Source organism: Heteronotia binoei, chromosome 8, assembly GCF_032191835.1.
Source record: "Heteronotia binoei isolate CCM8104 ecotype False Entrance Well chromosome 8, APGP_CSIRO_Hbin_v1, whole genome shotgun sequence".
Lineage (NCBI taxonomy): Eukaryota > Metazoa > Chordata > Lepidosauria > Squamata > Gekkonidae > Heteronotia > Heteronotia binoei.
Genome location: NC_083230.1, coordinates 46,217,264 through 46,237,926, shown reverse-complemented (window position 1 = coordinate 46,237,926; position 20,663 = coordinate 46,217,264). Strand labels below are relative to the sequence as shown.

General features: G+C 42.2%; 1 protein-coding gene across 2 annotated transcripts in view; it reads right to left on the bottom strand.

Annotated features, from left to right (window-relative positions):
- The window catches only part of XPOT (exportin for tRNA), a 43,610-nt gene that overhangs the window by 16,406 nt on the left and 6,541 nt on the right, over nucleotides 1–20,663 (bottom strand). For both annotated transcript variants that reach the window (XM_060245003.1, XM_060245002.1), the window contains exons 2-13: nucleotides 15,442–15,575; nucleotides 14,472–14,554; nucleotides 11,667–11,723; nucleotides 7,634–7,703; nucleotides 7,023–7,241; nucleotides 6,233–6,417; nucleotides 5,755–5,923; nucleotides 4,488–4,724; nucleotides 4,337–4,375; nucleotides 3,838–3,900; nucleotides 1,432–1,556; nucleotides 30–171 (exon numbers count right to left, since the gene is read on the bottom strand). In XM_060245003.1, the coding sequence (XP_060100986.1) occupies nucleotides 30–171; nucleotides 1,432–1,556; nucleotides 3,838–3,900; nucleotides 4,337–4,375; nucleotides 4,488–4,724; nucleotides 5,755–5,923; nucleotides 6,233–6,417; nucleotides 7,023–7,241; nucleotides 7,634–7,703; nucleotides 11,667–11,723; nucleotides 14,472–14,554; nucleotides 15,442–15,501 (1,449 nt within the window). In that variant the 5' untranslated portion in view covers nucleotides 15,502–15,575. The remainder of the gene's footprint in view (nucleotides 1–29; nucleotides 172–1,431; nucleotides 1,557–3,837; nucleotides 3,901–4,336; nucleotides 4,376–4,487; nucleotides 4,725–5,754; nucleotides 5,924–6,232; nucleotides 6,418–7,022; nucleotides 7,242–7,633; nucleotides 7,704–11,666; nucleotides 11,724–14,471; nucleotides 14,555–15,441; nucleotides 15,576–20,663) is intronic.

The following is a 20,663-nucleotide window of genomic DNA, read 5'->3' as shown; positions in this document are numbered from 1 at the left end:
TCAACCATGCCTGCTTGTGTCCTACTTACAGTCCGCATCATATCCTGCAGAGCGCTAGCTTTTGTATCACCTGAAAAGTGAGCACCATGAGATACTGGAAGAGCCTCGGCCAACATATAAAGTAGTCTTATTGCTACTTCTAGTTCCATAAATGACTTTGTCTGCCAATTCCTATAAAATAAAACACATCTAAGTAAATGCAGTGCTAATGAACTTGAAATCCCCATTAACAATTCTAAGGATCTTCTATGCTGTAAAATGTTCTTGCCTGCAAACCCTTAAAGAAATGTACAGGCAAGTAAGTGTCAACACATAAATCCTTACTAAACATTACGAAGATTATTCATGCACAATATTTTATTTTTCATATTACAAATATATTTAATCAGAGCTGGAAATGGGTATAAGATTAATACTTTTTTTCAGAGAGTACAACTAGGATAGTAGAAAGTTTGGCATGACTGGTTAAATATGGGGCCAAGAACATAGTTTGAGACCATCAGATACCATTATACTTCTGAAGCCAAGCCAAATGTGGAGCCAAGTGGCAAGCTTGGTGGGAGATACAGATTTCTTAGATCTACATGATGATTTTGGATCAAATTGTTCCCTTCCAGCAACTGAAGAACTCCTCACTCAGTGAAAGGGAAGCAGTGAACTGTATTCTACTGCTTAACAAATGGCAGAGAGTTCTTCCACGGCAAGAAAGCTTCCCTCTGATACAAGCAGTTCCACTGTTAGATACACAGCATGACAGGATACAACCCAAAGGATTAAACTGATAATAAATATTTTAAAAATTGGATATATGCTAGATTTCCTATGAATTGCTGATCACACGCTTTCTCAAGTTCTGAACTCTTATTCTTCATTGTTTTATATACCAGTGAGTTTATAAACATTTACAATGTACCCATTTATTTAACTCTTTCAGTCAAATTAGCAGCAGCCTTTGATTTTGCCTTCATTCCACTCTAGCTAAAACAGCAATGAAAACAAGATAAGGCAGACTATTCCCTTCTCTTATAATAGGACTAAAAATTAGGGTTTGTAGAATCTTTCGGGCTCAAGTGCCGTGTTCTACTGGAGAAAGTGCCGTGTTTCTCCAGTAGAACACGGCACTTGAGCCCGAAAGATTCTACAAACCCTAATGATGTTACCAGCCATGAAAACCTGAAATCTTTGAGGACTAAAAATGATTGCATTTTGTCAGCTTTCCTTTTCTTGGAGCCTAATGAAGCTACATGGATTTGTGGCTTCGTTAACTGGTTTGCAGAAGATACAAAGAGAGTTGCAGAGCAATATAACTTTGCATCCTGCATCAGATAATTGGACTGCTACTGTTCCAACCAAAGTTGCTTACATTGAAGATAAGAACAAGAGGTTTAAATGAACTAGAAAAAGCCCACAAAGGAATAAAACAAAACTTACTGTAGTGTAGTGTTAAAAACACTGCGTACAGAAACCAACAGCAATTCAGGTGAAACCTGCGCAAGCCTGTCCAACAGCAGCTTGAGCTGTTTTCGGTATTCTACAAACATTGCTTCATCTTCACCCTGGCAACATATGCAATAGGATGATATTGTCCACCATTTTAACGTACACTCTTTGTAGTATATGCAAATAAGATACAACCAGTTATTTGACTACTGGGAAAGAAGTTCTTTGATTATATAATAAGAACATAAGAGAAGCCATGTTAGATCAGGCCAATGGCCCATCCAGTCCAACATTCTGTGTCACACAGCGGCCAAATATACACACACACACACACTGTGGCTAATAGCCACTGATGGACCTCTGCTCCATATTTTTATCTAACCCCCTCTTGAAGGTGGCCATGCTTGTGGCTGCCACCACCTCCTGTGGCAGAGAATTCCACATGTTAATCACCCTTTGGGTGAAGTACTTCCTTTTATCCGTTTTAACCTGTTTGCTCAGCAATTTCATCGAATGCCCACGAGTTCTTGTACTGTAATGAAGCAAGAGCTTCCAGAGCAATCTTATCCTTGCCCCAACAAGGAGTGGTCTCCCTTGTTCTGACAGAGGCCAAAGATGTGCCAGTTTCAGGGATCTAAATCAGCACAACAACAGCACTGTACCAACAACAGCTACTGTCAATGTGTCCCTTATATTGGCAGGCCACCAACAGTGCAAGGGAGGAAATGGTTTAATCTCAGGAATGATAAAGAAAGGGTGCAAGTACATGACACTAAATGTTCCTCCTCATATTGTGAAAGGCAGGCCAGCAAGGCAGCCATCCCTCCCTTTGAGAACATCCTGTCAATCCAGACTTGCCTAGTGAAACCGAGACATGACCAGGGCACATACATTCAAAGTTGGGAATGCTTCTGGAGTGCATCTGTGGACCTGATTTTCATAGTTGGCCCCCTTTTTGGAGCGCGACGACCTAGCAACAGTGATCCACGCCACGGTCACCTCGAGGTTAGACTACTGTAATGCCCTCTACATGGGGCTGCCCCTGTCCCGAACTCGGAAATTGCAGCTGGTGCAGAATGCCGTGGCCCGGCTGTTATTAGGTCTCCCAAAGCGGGAACACATTCAGCCGGGTCTTCGGACCCTGCACTGGCTTCCAGTAATATACCGAGTCCGGTACAAGGTGCTGGTTATCACCTTTAAAGCCCTATATGGCTTGGGACCTGTCTACCTGAAGGACCGTCTTTCCCCGCACGTTCCCCAGAGAGTACTGAGGTCGGGAACACAAAATCTCCTTACTATCCCTGGGCCGAAGGAAGCCCGGTTGAAGTCCACCAGAGAAAGGGCTTTCTCTGTTATGGCCCCTACATGGTGGAATCAGCTGCCGGAAGAGGTGAGGGCCCTGCGGGACCTTGTTCAGTTCCGCAGGGCCTGTAAGACGACCCTCTTCCGGCTAGCCTTTACTTAGCTTGAGAATTTTACTGTAACTTGCTGGATTCCTTTTATATATAGCTGAAATATTTATGTGTATTAATAACTAGGGTTTTATTTGTTTTATCTGTTTTATCTGTTTTAAATATGGATCCCTTTATATATGTAATTTTGATGGATCTACTATTGGAAGCCGCCCTGAGCCACTTGTGGGAAGGGCGGGATATAAATCTTAAATAAATAAATAAATAAAAATAAATAAAGCTCTCCCATATTACTGCCTACAAGCTCTGCTCTGCCTCTGTTGGTGTTAAGTTTGCTACGCAGCGTGAATAGTCTGGCTAATAGCATTCAGGGTCCTGAGCTATCAGGAGAAAGGTGGGGTTATAAATATTTTGAACAAATAGTGTTCTGTATTGTTTTTAAAATTTCAGTCCCAAGTACGGTACCTCCCTCACTACATTATGCAATAAAATAATGTAACAAGTTTCACTTGAAGCCAAAGTATATCACACTTGAGCCATCAAATACTTTATAATTTTAGAGGTCTATATTAGATCCCATTGATTTTTTTGGCTTCTTTTCCCCCCTTTAAGGTAGAGAGTAGTCAGGCGGTGGGGGAGGGTGGTGTTCTCTGAGCTCAGCTTCCCTCATGAGGGGAGCTGAGCTCAGAGAAACCTTGCCGCCTGGCTGCTTTCTCCTTTAAGGCGAGAGCAGGCCGGGGGGGGGGGGGGGGCGGCGCCCCGTAGGTGAGGTGGCGCCCAAGGCAGCTGCCTACCTTGCCTACTCCCACGCGTTAGGCATGATGGCCCTACAGCTCCAAAAAGATTCTCCTATCAGTGACTGATACTATAGTATTGAAATAAGTCAGTTAATTTAAGCTTTCTTCGAATCTTGCCAAGACACTTGTACTGTTTCTGTAATGACTGAACTAACTACGAGATCAAGTGGCCAAATGGAACATCTTACCTCGTTTTCAAAGTTGTATTCTTCATCATATCTTAATTTCTTCATAACTGCTAACATAATTGCCTGTGGTAATAAAAACTATTAAGGTTAGCCTTTTCTCATTATCTTGCAAGAAACAGCAACAGGTGAAAAAAAGATTTAATATAATGCCACACTAATATTGCTTGAAGCAGATATGTTTTATTATTAATTCAATAATCCATATCCAATCAAACAGACTACAAGTGGTATTCAATCAGCAAAATCCCCTCAAGGACGAGAAAGGTCCACCTGCACAGATTTGACTGAACTGCAAAACTTAAATTTGCCTTGCATTAAATTTGGGTAATGCTGCATGCTATTCATTATCAAATATTTTGGAAGCATATTCATACTGCTTTGAGGTGCTTTTTTGTGTGTGTGTGGGGGGGGTGCCCTACCACAATGTGGCAAAATAAGTCACCAGTTATATAGTTGGGTAGTGGGAGTAAGGATAAGAGGAAATATTTGTAATTCTTACCTCTACATTAGCTTTTTGCTGTTCTGAAAGCATAGGAAGCTACAAAACAAAAAAATATATACTTTTGAAGCTATTCGCTGAAGCAATTTCCACACATTTCTTAAGGAATCCAACTTGTAACACTGTCAACAGTGTAAGGACTTTAATCTACCTGCTTCAGTATGTGTAGATAATCATAACAAAACCCAATAATATTAGAAGAAATATCATCATCCTCATGAATGAGAAGCTGCAACATGAGGGCCACTTTTGCCTCAATAGCTTGCAGAGTATCTTGAGCATTCTTCATATCTTCGCTCTTCACTAGTTTAGTCCAACTAGCTATCAATGCCTGCCCCATTCCATTGACCAGTTTGGAGAATCTGGCTAGGAAGTCTACATCTTCTTCCTGTGAAGAAGATCAGATTAACATCCAAAAGTAAATGGAACAGCCTAGTTATTTTTAAAAAGACTATAAGTAAGAGGAAGGTCAAATTCAACTTTTACCTGAAATTATACTTTTCTGCAACAATCAGCTTGAAGACACTTAAACATTTTAACTTTCCTGTATGGAGTACCTCTCCAAGTCTACCATACTTTCCTCTAAGCTATTACATATGAGATTTAGAGAGACCAAATAGCTGAGAATGCCATTCAAGTCATCCTTCCCCTCCAGAAATGCCCCATTCAGCCCCTACCAGCCCAGAAAGAATTAAGGATACAAAAGGTGCCATTTATCACATTAAATAATGAAGCACTAAAGCTGTGACCTGTAGGAGCCTCTTCTACTCCAGAAGCCTCTTGAAGCTCTAAGAATCCATCTTTTGCTAGTATCCTTCTCTTGTGAAACTGTCAACTCGTACAGTGCAGGACAAGGTACAAAGCCAAATGAGGGAGTGAATTCCAAATGTCATATTTTTATCCCATCCTTTTCCCAAGAAGCTTGAGACAGCACACGAGGGCCACTTTTGCCTCAATAGCTTGCAGAGTATCTTGAGCATTCTTCATATCTTCGCTCTTCACTAGTTTAGTCCAGCTAGCTATCAATGCCTGTTTCTTGGGTTTGTCTTTGTCTATTTTAGTGTCGAACAACCCTGTGAGGACTGCCCAAGTTGAGTGCAAGACTGGTTCAAAGTCACCCATAATGTTTTTTTGACATAGTGGGGATTTGAACCTGAATTTTAGGTTCAGCTATCTGATAACTAAACAACAGTGGTTAGAAGTTTTTGGAGGTTGTGTAGAAGGCTGAGAGGAAAGAAGAGTAACCTAAGGGAAGTAGTGGCAGAGATAGCCATCTGTCAATCCAGAAGGAAAACTGCATCCAGGCAGCCTTTTGACAGCCCATTAATATATCATTGCCCAGGCCATGCTACTACATTTTCTCTTCCTGTCAGTGTTCTAAATCCAGTGGGACTCTTTTTGTGTGGGAAATAACTAACCTGGTCTATACTGAAAAGGCCTGCAGACTGCAATACTTGACACAAAGTCTCAACCAGCTTTGTTTTGTCAATTGGATCCATTCCTTTATTTACAATTTCATACAAACAGTCACATGCTTCCTCCCGCAGAACCTCTACAGACATGTGACCTAGCAGCATGTTTATAAACCTTAAAGAGAAAGAAAAGTTTGACTCAGTACATGCAAACTAATGCAAAGCATCTGTTAGACCATATATACAGATATCATTTACATATAGTTTGTTTATATATATATATATAATTATTCCTTAAAATCAATTGCAAACATGCATTTCTGCTGTAGTGCTTTAACTACCATTCAGATAGCGAGTCATTTCTGGCATCCTGAAGCATTACTTAAAACACAATTTGCCCTTCTTTAAGTTTTCTCAAGACTGCTGCAGATTGCTATAAACATTTGCAAGAGTGCTCATGCGGTAAATTCAAAATAAATATTACCTGTCGTTGGCGATGAGGCTCAATTCTATCCAAGAGACATATGCACCCACTACTTCAAGGCACTGGCACGTCAGCTCTGAGTTTGTATACTGGTAAGTCTGTAAGATTTGGTACCAGGATTCCACTAGACTTGGAATGCATTGTTCCCTCATGGTATCTTTTAATAAGGTATTTCGCCGAGCCTCCTGTAAGTACATCAAGAGTGTCAGTCTGCAAACAAAATGGTGCTGCTGCTGTTGCACTTTGGTTACAAGTTGGAAGTGTTGGGACTAGGAACAAGACAAGGGCAAGTACAGCAGCCCTTGATCTCAGCATACAACATATTTTATATGACAGAACACTAGGACAGTTATTCTAAATGCAAAGGATTGTTTTCAGCTTTTCAGATGACTGTATATTATGCTCTTATCAATGGCTACCATATAACCAATGTAAAGGAAATAACACATGCCAGTGTCTGGGTTGGATGCCATGGTGAATTTTCACAGACTGGGGAGGGGGACTTTTCTGCCTATTTACTATGCCAGACTTCCGAGTCCACCACCCTCTATCCTCTGGAAGCATCCCAAAATTCATCATTTTGAGCTGCTGCATGAAGAGGCATAACCCATAGACCCAAGCCACATTATGCACCAAAACCAGATATTAGATATAAGAACACCAGGAGGATCTTCGTAAATGCTTTAATATTAAGGCTTCATATAAATTATTGGCACAATTATGTTGGCAGATAACTGTTCAAAACAGAAACATTCTATATGCAAATTTGTACTATAAAGAAAGTACTTACCTCAGATGTGTGAACAACATCTCTGTCTACCAGTTCAGCATCAACTGCCATAAGGATTCTGAGGTACAGATCCACTCCTCGAGGATTAAGGCCTACTACTGACAGAATATCAAAGAAGAACTTGGGCCATTTTGTGATATATTCAGTAACAAACAGCAAAGCAAAGACTTGAGCTGCTTTGTTTCGTATAAATGTCTTCTCTGGTTGAGAATTCACCATCTAAGGGAGGAAAAATTATACTTAACTTCAAGAACCAGACTATGTATAAGAATATATAGGAAATATATTCACATTAAAAATTTGGGAATAATTAAAAACAGATACTTCATGACAACCTAATACAAATAGCTACAAAGACTCCTCAGTGTTAAAACATCTGCTTTGTATTTTATGTTGGTAGCCGCCTTAAGTCTTTGTAGAATGGGTGGGATATAAATCTAACATAATAAATAAATAAATGGTCCAAGGCTCCTTATATCTCCAGTTTAAAGGCTTAGGAGTATGCAGTGTGAAAGACCTCTACCTAAAACCTTGGAAAGCTGCTTCCAGTCAGAGTAGATTATATTGACCTTGGTAAACAAAGGGTCTGACTCAATATAATGCAGACCTACCTGAGCTTGAAGCCATGTTATGAGTGTTTCCCTAATTAGCTGATGTTGTACTTCAGTTAACTGAGGATACCTAAAAATAGATAAAAAGAATACTTAGCTTCATTTCAGCTTTAACAAATTTAGTAGACTATGGTCCAGTCCAGTCTATAAAAAAGGATTTCTTTCAAAATTAGCATAGTTACTGCCAAAAAAACTTCAGCATCATTGCTCAGGCTGTTATGAAACTGAACAAAGTCAAAAGATGAACCATTACTGATGATTCTATGCTTAGGGAGGATATAAAATATGTATTACATGTTTTGTCACAGCAAAATAGTTTAATATAAAACACGCCCAAATAATCTCACAGAACTAGATTGTCAAGACTGGGACCTGGGAGGCCTGAGTTCAAATCACAATTATGCCAAGGAGCTTACTGGATGACCCTGGGCCAGTCACTTTCTTTCAGTCTAATCTTCCTCACAGGGCTTTTGTGAGAATAGGAAAAGTAAAATGGACTTCCCCCTTAGTAAATTCTGACCCTATCCCAGTAATTAGTCAAGCTCTGATAATTTCCCAATCTTCTTCGTGGTCTCTGTGCTTCACACACATGGGATATAGCGCCTGCGCCGATCCCCCGAATCGGTACCTAAAAAGCCCGGGATTTTTTGCGCTCAGCACCAGTGGGCATGTGCAGGCGTCCCAGTACGCATGCTCACTGGAGCCAGCGCGCGGATACCGCCAGTTCCTTTTTGACCGTTGCATTGATAGGATCTCCTTTTGATTGCTCCGGTCGATATTGTAATCCTTTGGATTTTTTCCTTGTTATTTAGCCCGTTTGTTGTTTTCCTAGTTAATAGTTTAGTGTTATACTTCGTTGTTGTTGTTTAAAAGAGAGACTTGTTGTTGGACATTGCCCTTTGGGGCTTTATTTTCCCCCCATTCCCTCAGAGATCGTTCTGTGTGGGTTCCGGTGCCTATGGAAAGGCGTTGGGGGTTTTTTAAACGTTGCTGCAGGTGTGGTAGCAAAATTGCACCTCCAGATGGTCACTCTCTCTGCTTATTGTGTCTGGGCGAGGGATACCGAGTTGATTCGTGCCCGCATTGCTCGAGTTTCTTGAAGCAAACCCGCAAAAACCGGGCAGCAAAGCTATCGCTGGCACTTGTAGAATCGGCTCTTCGGCCGCCGAAAATGGCAATGGGCCCATCGGTATCGATGGGGGAAGCCACCCTGGCCCTGACGGTTACATCGGTCGATCCATCGTCACCGGTGCAGACTGACTTGCCGACCGAGCGAGGCCAACCCACAAAACGACCCTCTGAAGGGTTAGCGGTGACTCTGGCCAAAAAACGTCGGGACGATTCAGGGACCCAATCGTCCCTCCCAAAGAAGTCTAAGTCGAAGAAGAAGCGGAAGAACAGACTTTCCCGCACTCCTTCTCGGGATACTTCAGTATCGACGCAAGCTGCTCCATCCCGGAAGATCCTGGCGTCTCCGCATCCATGGAGTCCTTGGTGTCGAGAAGCAGAGGTTCGCAGCCGATCCGTCTGTTGGGGTCTGAGCAGGCGATAGACCTTACCCAACGCACCCATTCATCAAGATCCCGTCGTCGGAGCGATAGTGATTCGACATCGGAGATTGAAACTTCAGCGCTGAACGAACCCCTGGCAGCTCGTCCACCGACCATGGGACGGAGAGAGCTTGAACTGGCTATGGTTCAATGTTTTCCGCCATCTCCGCTGTGGAAACAACGTCAGTGGCCTTGTTCCTATGGCTACCCGTACCCGCCATACCAGTGGTACCCTCCACGTGACTTCCCAGAATGGGATCAGCAGTCGGAAGCCTCGCATCTCTCAAGAGTTTCACATCACTCCACACATCGTGCATCGATCCCTCCTGAGAGACACAGAGAGCGGTTGGAGGAAGTGCAAGTGTGTTCGTTGGTATCGCTCCGGTCACTTGAGTGCACGTCGACCCTGATACTTGAGCACTCGGTGAGAAGAGACTCTTCGTCATCGGACTCTGAGGTCGGCACCAATGATCCTGACAGGGCAGTGGAAGCTTCGCCAGAGTCGCATGTTGCTGAGGACCTTCCCATATTTCCATCGGAAGATCTGAAGTCTTAAGCGGACCTGGTGAAGCGGATGGCACACTCCCTCTCCCTCACAGTGGTTCAACCGCAGCCAGTTGTCGCTGACACCATCTTTGACATAATGCAGAGAGACACATCAACGGCTGTGGCCCTTCCAGTAACCAAAGTTATCCTGCAAGCGGTGAAAGAGCCCTGGACAAAACCAGCGTCTGCACCAATCTTGTTGCAAAGACTGGACCATATGTATTGCGTCCAGGAGGCGGGTGCTGAGTTTTTGTTTGCCCACCCCAAGCTCAACTTGGTGGTGGTCTCCTCGTCCTCTAAGGCACGTAAGACCCATTCTTCCCCACCTGACAAAGAGGGCAAGAAATTAGACAATGCAGGCAGAAAATTCTATTCAGCTGGAGCATTGGGAGTGAAGGTCACATACCCGCCTCCGTCAATATCTTCCGGCTTGGGAGTCCATCTCCACAGACAGGTGGGCTCTTTCCATCATTGCAGAAGGATACAAGATAGACTTTGTTCAGGTTCTGACTCAGTCAGTGATTGTCACCACACCCCCTTCTCCACCTCTGCTGGCGGAGGTGAGCAACTTCTTGCAGAAACAAGCCACAGAACCAATCCCCATAGAGGCCAGAACGGTGGGGGGGGGGTCTTTTCTCGTTATTTCCTGGTTCCCAAGTGGGATGGGGGATTGAGACCAATTATGGACCTTAAGAATCTGAACAAGTTTTTTGTGTACCAGAAGTTCAGGATGTCCACTCTGCAAACAATTCTTCCCCTCATCAACCAAGGGGACTGGACGGCACCGTTGGATCTCAAGGATGCCTACTTCCACGTCAGCATCCATCCTGCGTACAGGCATTTCCTTCGTTTTGCAGAAGGTTCCAACCACTTTCAATTCAAAACTTGCCCCATCTAAAGCTGACGGCGCGTGGTTCATCGACCCTGTGAGTTCTCCAGCAGAATCCAACACGTCTGGGGGAAGTTTCTTCAATTTTTGGCTGACCCTACAGTCTCACCCCAACGGGTGGGTCTATCGGTGATTTTTGATTTTCTGTTATCTTTGGCGGATGCTTGCTGGCAAAGAAGCCGTTGCCTGGGCCCATTCGTGGACACTCTACTAGAGTGATGGCGACGTTGGTGGCATTCCTGAAAGGCATTTCCTTGACGGACGTGTGCAAGGCCGCCACTCGGTCCTCTCCTCATGCATTCATGAAGCATTATGCTCTGGATGTGCATGCCCAGCAGAGGCCTCGTCTGGGAGCTGTGGTGCTGCAAGCTGTTTCTTCTGGTTGACCATCTTCCTTCCTCCAGGTATGTCTTGCTTGCTAATCTCCCATGAGTGTGAAGCACAGAGTCCACGAAGAGGATAGACAGGTTGCTTACCTGTTACTGTAGATCTTAGAGTGGTCATCTGTGCATTCACACTACCCATCCTTCTTCCCCACTGCTGACGGTCTCCCTGTATTAGAGGCTTCCAGCGGTCAAGAAGGAACTGGCGGGATCTGCCCGCTGGCTCCGGTGAGCATGCATACTGGGACGCCTGCGCATGCCCACTGGTGCTGAGCATGAAAAATCCCGGGCTTTTAAGGTACCGATTCGGGGGATCAGCGTAGGTGCTATATCCCATGAGTGTGAATGCACAGATGACTACTTGAAGATCTACAGTTACAGGTAAGCAACCTGTCTTTCTAAGCTTCTTGAGGGGTGCAATTGATCATGGTTGGATGACTGCTTAAGGAATGAGCACCAGTCAACCAATTTATTGCCTTTTCACAGCATCTGTTACACAGCTAGAACTGCAGTAAATGCAACTAAATTTCAAGTCATCTGAATATTGAAAACTAAGTGATAGAAAATAAATGACCTCATATACACAAATAAATGACCTCATATACCCCCTCTTAAATTCTTTTTTCATTCACTAAAATTGTGCAGATATGAGGAAGACTTCTTACTTGTATTTAATTTGATGCTCCAGAATTTGAAAGCAGAAGAACTTGATGTGATCATCACTGGAAAAAGAAATGCAATACAATCAAAACTACTGATAAACTATTATGCAGGCTTTATGTGCATAATTCCTAACAAAAGATAGAAGCACTGTTAATTCCTAAAAAATCCTAGAGACTCTAGTTGATATCTTTTAGCACAAAACTGAGCACTTAAATTTTAATTCTTGCCTTGGACAAACACAGAATTAGATACTGGGAGCAGAATCCTTAAAAATGAGTTTTGTATAGCTTAAGCTATACTAAGATAATAAAGTGTAAGAGTATACAAAATGTCAAAACAATCTAAAATTGTACCATCACCTGGTGCACCAAATTGGCCCAGGTTTGCTTATAACAATAGAGTGATTAACGGACATTCTCAAATTTTGACACATTACTGTTTTATTGGTTTCTCACGCTCATGTTAACCAGATCAATGGTTTGCTCAATTTAATTTTACTATGCTGTTAGTTTTACTATTCTGTCATTAGATCTTACATGTGTGCCATTTTGCCTTCTAAACCACTGCCTACCAGCTATATGTAGCTCTGCTCGCTGTATCTGATTCACTGTACCTGATTCCTAGTCTGCTGAAGTGTGCTTAGAGCACATGAAAGCTTACATTCTGAATAAAACTTTTTTGGTCTTAAAGGTGCAACTTGACGCCTACTTTCATTATTATTTGTTTATTTATATTCCGCCCATTCCCCCATTGGGGGCTCAGAGCGGAGTAAAGCAAATAGAAATAAAATCACAATAAAATCATAATAAAACCAATTACAACATTCATCAAAGTGCAACAAGATGATTCCGCAAGATGACATGACAGCAAGGTGGTATAGCACAAAATAGTACTGCAATACAGCATCACAGTACAGTAGTGCAGTAGAGCAGCAGAGCAGTAGCGGGGAGGCCAACCTATCAATAAATAGATGCCCACTGCCTCATCCAAAGACATGGCAGAACAGCTCCGTTTTGCAGGCCCTATGAAAGGCCAGCAAGCCAGGTAGGGCCCGGATCTCCACAGGGAGCTGATTCCACCAGGTTGAGGCCAGGACTGAGAAAGTCCTGACCCTGGTAGAGGCAAGACGGGCATCTCTTGGGCTGGGGACTATCAGAAGATCTTGGGAGGCTGAACGAAGCGACCTCCGGGGTGTATATGGGAGGAGACAGTCCCGGAGGTATGTTGGTCCCAGGCCGTGCAAGGCCTTAAAAGTCAAAACTAACACCTTGAAACAGCTCCAATACTCTATAGGCAGCCATTGCAGGTCAAGGAGCACCGGCCATATGCTCATCCATACAGGTGATGCAGACAGCAGGCGAGCTGCCACATTCTGCACCCACTGCAGTTTCCAGATCAGTTTCAGGGGTAGGCCAGCGTAGAACAAGTTACAGTAGTCCAGCCTGGAAGTCATCATTGCATGGGTTACTGTAGCCAGATCTTGGGGGGATAGGTATGGTGCTAGCTGCCTGATCTGCCGTAGATGGAAAAAGGCAGACCCAGCAGCCACTGTGATCTTGGCCTCCATAGAGAGGGAGGTGTCCAGAATCACCCCCAGACTCTTAACCTGCTGGGCTGGTACCAGAACGGCACCACCCAGGGCTGGGAGCTGGATGCACGAACCCACTCCCCTCAACTCAAGTACAAGACCTCCATCTTAGTTGGATTTAACTTAGTTCTAGTTGGATTTAACTTAGTTCTTTGTTTTACGGCTTCACACCAACACGGCTGCCCACTTGGATCTATGTAATACTTTTGAGAGAAGACTAAACTTGTTTTCTAGTTTAATATCAAATGCATTATTTATAATTTGGAATATCAATGGAATTTAAAGAAATAAGTGCCCTGGTTTTCTACAAGAAAACTGAAAATATTCCTCGCTTTCAGATCCCTGCAACAGGCTGCAGAATTTTTAGCTTATCCTTGTGAACTATTTTAACATCTTAGCCTTAAGTGCACGCAGCCATATGTACCAATCAGAAACAATTAAATCAGACAGGAAGAAACTGCCTTTCCAGAAATGATAACAGCAGCACAACCTGTGTGCTACAGTTTAAGCCGTGCTGATCTCCTGTGTGTATTTGTGAGGAGGGGATTTATAGCATAACATGAGCATTGAACCATTTTCTTGCACACACAGCACTCCCTGAAGCCACCTAGACATTAAACATCTTCCTCCTCCCACTTTACAAAAACCTAGCACAACAAGCCTCATTTTAGACACCCAGACTTTACAGGTGTAATATCTACCACAATATTAAGCCATTACCTGCTTTCTCAAAAAGATTTCAAACATGATAAAAAAAAACATTTTAAATTCATTCTCACACCCACCCACCCAATATGCATCTAGAAAGAAAAGCATAGTTCTTCATACATTGTTTCAGAATGACTAGAAAGGTCTGCTACATGAGCTTAATATTTAAGGCTACCCAACAACCACCTGACCTGGATAGGCCAGGCTAGCCCAATCTCATTAGATTTTGGAAGTTACGCAGGGTCAGCCCTGGCTAGTATTTGGATGGGAGTCCACAAAGGAATACCAGGGCTGTGACATGGAGGCAGGCAATGGCAACCCACCTCAGAATGTCTCTTGCCTTGAAAACCCTGCAGCATCACCATAAATCTTGACAGCACTACCCCCAACAACAAACCCATATCATATGGTTTTAAACAGCAACATTTACTTGGCAGAATTTCCATTACCAAAAATCTTACACTGCAAAACACTCCCAAATAAAAGAAAGCAATTATTCGAAATGTTCTACCTGTAAAGCCTTTGGGCTAAAGCTTCGGCACACACCTGCCAAGCATCTGGAGAGATCTTCAGCTGCTCAAAATAGGCTAATGCCTGAAATTATAAATATTTTTAAAAGGCTTCCTTCAAAATGTAGCAGAGTAAGGAAAGTTATTAGAGTGGTATATGATGCTATCTAAATGCTAAAAAAAAAAGGTAACGGTAGTCCCCTGTGCAAGCACCAGTCGTTTTTGACTCTGGGGTGACATTGCTTTCACAATGTTTTCATGGCAGACTTTTTTTGGGGTGGTTTGCCATTGCCTTCCCCAGTCATCTACACTTTCCCCCCAGCAAGCTGGGTACTCATTTTACCGACCTCGGAAGGATGGAAAGCTGAGTCAACCTCAAGCCAGCTACCTGAACCAGCTTTCGCTGGGATCGAACTCAGATCGTGAGGAGAGGGCTCCGACTGCAGTACTGCAGCTTTACCACTCTGCACCATGGGGATCTTATCTAATTGCCAGAGACTATTATTTTACATACTATGAAATAACCAGGATGGGACAGATAATAGCATAGAAACGGCACCTTTTTTGAGGCAATTGAAGCAAAGAAATAAAAATGAAAAAGAAAAAGAATAAAAACAGGTAATGGTTGAGAAGCAGGAATACAAAGGAAGTGATCCTGGGAACAAGTTGAAGAAAGGCCAATAAAAAAGGAAATGGGGGAACCTAAGGGACTACAAACACGCTGTATGGCATGCTATACATAGGAAACAGAAACAAGCAGACAAGCACTGTGAAAACTCTAGGGCCAGAAAGTGATGCATTTAGTGAAGAACATGGAGTCCAGAGTCAGGGGTGAGGGGAATTAATGAAGTGGAAAACAAAAACTGTCACATACCACTTTGAATCAGCTTTCTAAAACTCTGGCTACAGGTCTTTATTACTTACTCTGACCTTGCATTCACTAGACTAATTGTAGTCACGAATTAAACTTACTCGTTGCCTGAAGTCTAAATCAGCATTTGGATTTAACCCCAGAAGAGCTTGTTCGTCCATTTCTACTGCTATGCTCCAGCTTCCTTATCTTTTACAGGATTATCCCATCCACCTTTGGTAGAAACTGCATACATCTGCAGAGGAAATGAAAAAACAGCAAGAAGTCTGCTTAATTAAAATCAATCATTATTTTTGCTATATTATTCTGTGTAAAGTTATCTAGCCATAGATAAGTCAGTCAGTCAGTATTGTATAGCACACAAGCCACACAGAAGCAGGAAAACACTACTGAGTTAATTACCTATGTAAAACCTCTGTGTACATCATTCATTCTACTATATCTACTAATGGTTAACATTCAAATAAATTTTATACAAGACATTATCCCGGCCTGTGTTTTCACTACTGAGAACAGAAATTAGCCATGTTTATGTCAATTGTTTTTGATGTTATGCATCAAGCTTTTCATTCTTATGAAAATGTCTCTTATAATTTGTCCAGAGATGAAACCCAGCATGCTCTTTATTATGCAGCTGGATGTTACCTTCTCCCTGAATGCAAGGGCAGAAGTGTCCCCAGTCAAACAGTGAAAATCAGAAGTCTTGTAGATAGTCTGGGCAATATCAGCTGAACAAGTTGCATTATTTATTTATTTAAACTACTTAAATGTCTACCTTTTCCTGAGCATCTCAGAACCAAAAGCAAGTAATAGCAAATATAAAAACAATGTTGTAAAGCAAACATTAAAACAGATATGAAAACATTAAAACCAAGTCAGAATTTGTAATATTTTTACTCATTTCAAAGGCTTGTCATTATTGTATCTGATTCAAGCCAAGTATTATTGTGATTTATAAATCTTTTTTATGAACAGTCCAAACACAATATGTTGTTGAAGGCCTCTTAGCTTTCTGGTAAGGCTGCAAAACAGCTGTTCTGTAGAGCTTGAGAGGAAGTATGAACCAGGGTAGATGGGGCACACATAAGGTGTGTTTGGATTTGAAATTACCTGCCTACCATCTTTGACCCAGAGAGAACTCCAGTTTTCTGGGTTTTACCTCTGAGGATGCCAGTCACAGATGCTGGCGAAACATCAGGACTCACCATGCCAAGATCATGGCCATACAGCCCAGAAAATCTACAACAACTAGTGAACTCTGGCCATCAACCAAGGGAAGAGCCTCAGTCAATGGCTCTGTGGCTCCTGTGCGATTGAGCAAGCCATGCAAAGAAAGCTGTGATGCAGAAAGAAGCAAGAGAGGGGGGAGAAAGTAGCAGATGACAGCCAGTTGGTCAGGGGCCTGATAGGAGCCCTCTGGGGGCCTGATTTGGCCCCCGGGCCACATGTTTGGCACCCCTTATTTAGACACTGCAGCTGGCACAAAATGTGGTGGTTTGTCTGTTATCTGGGACAGGTGATGTGACCACATCATTCCTATTCTGAGATCTGGCTGCTGATTAGTTTCTGGATGCAATTCAAAGTGGTGCTGCTTACTTTAAAGTCCATCATGACCACAAGTCCGCATATTTGAAGGACTGCCTCTCCTTGCACATCTTGTGAGGTACCTTTGTTCTTCCCAGCACGGTCTGATGTCAGGACTCCCCTTGTCCAAGGTATGTTTGTGAGTTTTCTCAGTAGCTGCCTCTTGCCTCTGGAACAGCCTCCTAGAAGAGGTCAAGCAGGCTCTTGTCCCCCTCCTGGTCCCCTGGGGAAGGAAGGAAAGAGCCAGAGTTTCCTTTACCCAGTACCCTGGATAGGTACACGCATGGCCCGGCCCAACAAGATCTCATTTATGTCAGATTCGGCGCTCATAACAAATGAGTTTGACACCCCTGGTCTAAATTATCTTCAAGAGTAGCCCCACATACAGCATGTTACAGAAATCTAGAAATGAGGTTAATGAAACAGATCAGAAGGTCCAGATCAGACATGTGAAAAAAGGGAACCATCTTCCTAACTAGATACAGCTGGCGGGGGGGGGGGGAAGCATTTTTCTTTACTATCATGGGCACCTTTTTTCCAAGAGGAGACCAAGATCCAACAAGAGACTCCCAAGTCTCTCAAGAAAGCTGCATTCCAGGGGTGGCCAAATTGTGGCTTGGGAGCCACATGTGGCTCTTTCACACATATTGTATGGCTCCTGAAGCCCCCAGCACCTCATCAGCTGGCTTGAAGACATTTGTCCCTTTAAATCACTTCTCCAAGTCAAGCCAGCCAGTGACTTGCAGAATACATTTAAAGTTAAAGGTACTTTCTTTTCACCTCTCCTTCCATCCCCACCTATTTGCCTTCCTTCCTTGCCTCCATCCTGACTTGCGGCTCTCAAACATCTGACATTCACATCTTGTGGCTCTCAAACATTTGACATTTATTCTTGTGTTAAGCAAGTTTGGCCACCAATGCTATATACCAACTATGATGGGAAGAACAATCCTGTTTAAAGTAATGGCCCTTCCAGCCACCATCACCACCACCTTATCTGGACTCAGCTTCTATTTGTTCTCCCTCAGCCATCTTGATTACTGCATTCAGACACAGGGCCAGGATAGAGATTGCAGGTGTAGGTGTATTTAGACTAAAATATAGGTGGGTGTCATCAGAATATTGTCAGCCTTCTCCAGACCTATGGATGATCTCATTAAGGGGCCTTACATAGAAATTAAACATGGGAGGTAAACCAGAGGACTTGTGGCACCCCTCCTCCCAGGGGGATGGTTAAAATATCTCACGGCAATCCTCTGTAAGCAAAAAGACTGGAGCCATCTCCACAATGATCTGCCCAGCCCCCTACCTTCCAGGTGCCTTCAAAGGGTGACTCTCAACATCACATATATCATGTGACAATCTGAAAGATCTGAGAGGTTGCAGAACCATTGTTAGGCTATTTCCATCCTTAAATGCTACATGACTGGGTAACACCAGGTTGTGTGAACTGCAGTGCCACCTTAAGCAGAGCTACACTCTTCTAAGCCCATTGAAATCAATAAGCTTAGAAGGGTGCAGCTCTGCACAGGATGGCACTGAAGAGAGAACTCTAACAGAACACCATCTGAAAACAGGCTGCTGCTGTTTCCATGCCCTCAATACAGCATCAATGGAATCCAGTATACCGAACAATACTGCCTTTGCTGGATCAGCCCAAGATTAAGGGCAAGTTACTTGAGGGCTGCCAATGTTCGTGCTCACCATGGTTATGATACACAACACCATGGTTATAATTTATTCTAACCTTTGAGCTCAGCGTTAATTAGTGTCTTGTACACTGCAGCAGGAATTTTTTTTTAAATTGATTTTAACTACAAAGAAAAGAAACACAAGCAAAGATGCATTAAAGATGGGGAAGGGTGGATACAGAGTGGGAAAAACAGAAACAAAAAGAAATACAAGTATATCAGTTACAGTTATACCTCCAAGTGAAATACCCCATTCTTTCTACCCGCAAGTATAAAATTCTCCCCATATATTTTACCAACTTTATCTTTCATTATAGCTTTTTAACTAAACTATAACTTAAAATACAAGTACAAACAATTCTTCAGCACATATAGAATTGCATATAGATGTAAAAAAACCAAAAAACCCAAGCAGTCTCAACACAGAGCTGGCTGGCTACACTTAACCATATTGAGAGCACAGACTAACTTGTGAGTTTAACAATATCATCATTAAAATAAACGTATGCAACCAATATCTTTTATCTTTAACAAGCTAAAAATAAAATATACTAGCTTGACTATCTCAATATTGACAGTTTCTCCAGACAAACCTTCTAAGAGCAGATCTACCAGATTAAAAAATAGTTGTGTTGTCCGCCCTCTTAACAATTGATCCAAAATTAACTATCTAACATTTTTTGCAAAACTTTTCCATCCTTAGAATTTCACTTGACCTTTTAAAATCGCATATCAGTTCTTATTAAAAATTCCATATTTAGTTACCCACAGAGGAAACAACAATTCTTCCTGAAAAATTCTCACGTCTTGATTTTTGCTGCTTAACTCAATCATACTGAAAATGCAAACTAGCTTATTAATTTAGTATCATCATTAAAATAAGCATAAGAGGCAAATATCTTTATCTATTAAGTGCAGATCTACCTAGTTGCAAGATAATTATGTTGTCTACCTTCTTAGAAATATACCCCAAAAATCTCACTTAGCCTTTTAAAATCATATATCAGTTCTTATTGGGAATTCCATGTCCGACTGCCCACAAGATCTGCCCAGTTACAAGTTAATTACATTGTCTGCCTTCTTAAAATTTAATCCAAACTATTTATTTACGTAAAATAATTTTCAAAACTTTTCATTCCTTTAGTTCTTATATCCATATTACACTAGAAGAAACAATATAACCCAAAAATTTCACTTTGCCTTTTAAAATTGCATGTCAGTTTTAAAATTGCATGTCAGTTCTTGCTGAAAGTTCCATATCCGACTATCCACAGAGAGAGAGAGAGAGAGTTCAAAAATCCTTCTTCCTGAAGAATTTCCACATCTTGATTCTTTGGCTAAAATGCACCTTCTCGCTCCTTAATGCAGTCCTCCCTCTCAGTAACAGCAGGAAGAATTCCACGCCATTTGTTCCTCTCAGCAGAACTTCAATCAGTCTTGATTTCCGGTCTTGCTTTTTAACTGCACCATAAGGCTCCATTTTGATTTTCTTTTGTTTCTCAGCGGATCACTCTCCCCTTCCAATTCGACAGACGTCACCAGGATCTCTTTAACACTCTGCTCATGTAGATTTGAGATTTCGCTAGCTTTCAGCATCAAAGCTCCCATTTGTTTTTTAATCAACTCTGTTAATGAACCAAGATCCTGCTTCAGAGAACTTATGTTACATAATATGTCTTTTTTATAAAACATTTCGCTTGGCAATGCCATTTTTCTCTGTCAGCAAACTCAGTCTATTAATCCAAGTTGAAAAGCAGCTCAAAGACCCAATTAGTCCGTCGTTCCAAATCTCCTCCAGCTGTGATTTTGAATGTTATTTCAGTTGCAGTCAGATGACAGAGACAACTCTCTCTAGAATATATCTTGTTTGTTTTTTTCAGACCATATTGCAGCCAAATAATAGCCTCTTTAACACATGTCCAATTATAATCCGGGTCAATTTGAGTATCTGTATTCCATCTAATTCAAAGTGTTGCCAATGCTTAAAGTTGCTCTTTAACTTTTCAAAGCCTCATTCACTGGAAAAGTAGGGGTATAATCAACCTCTT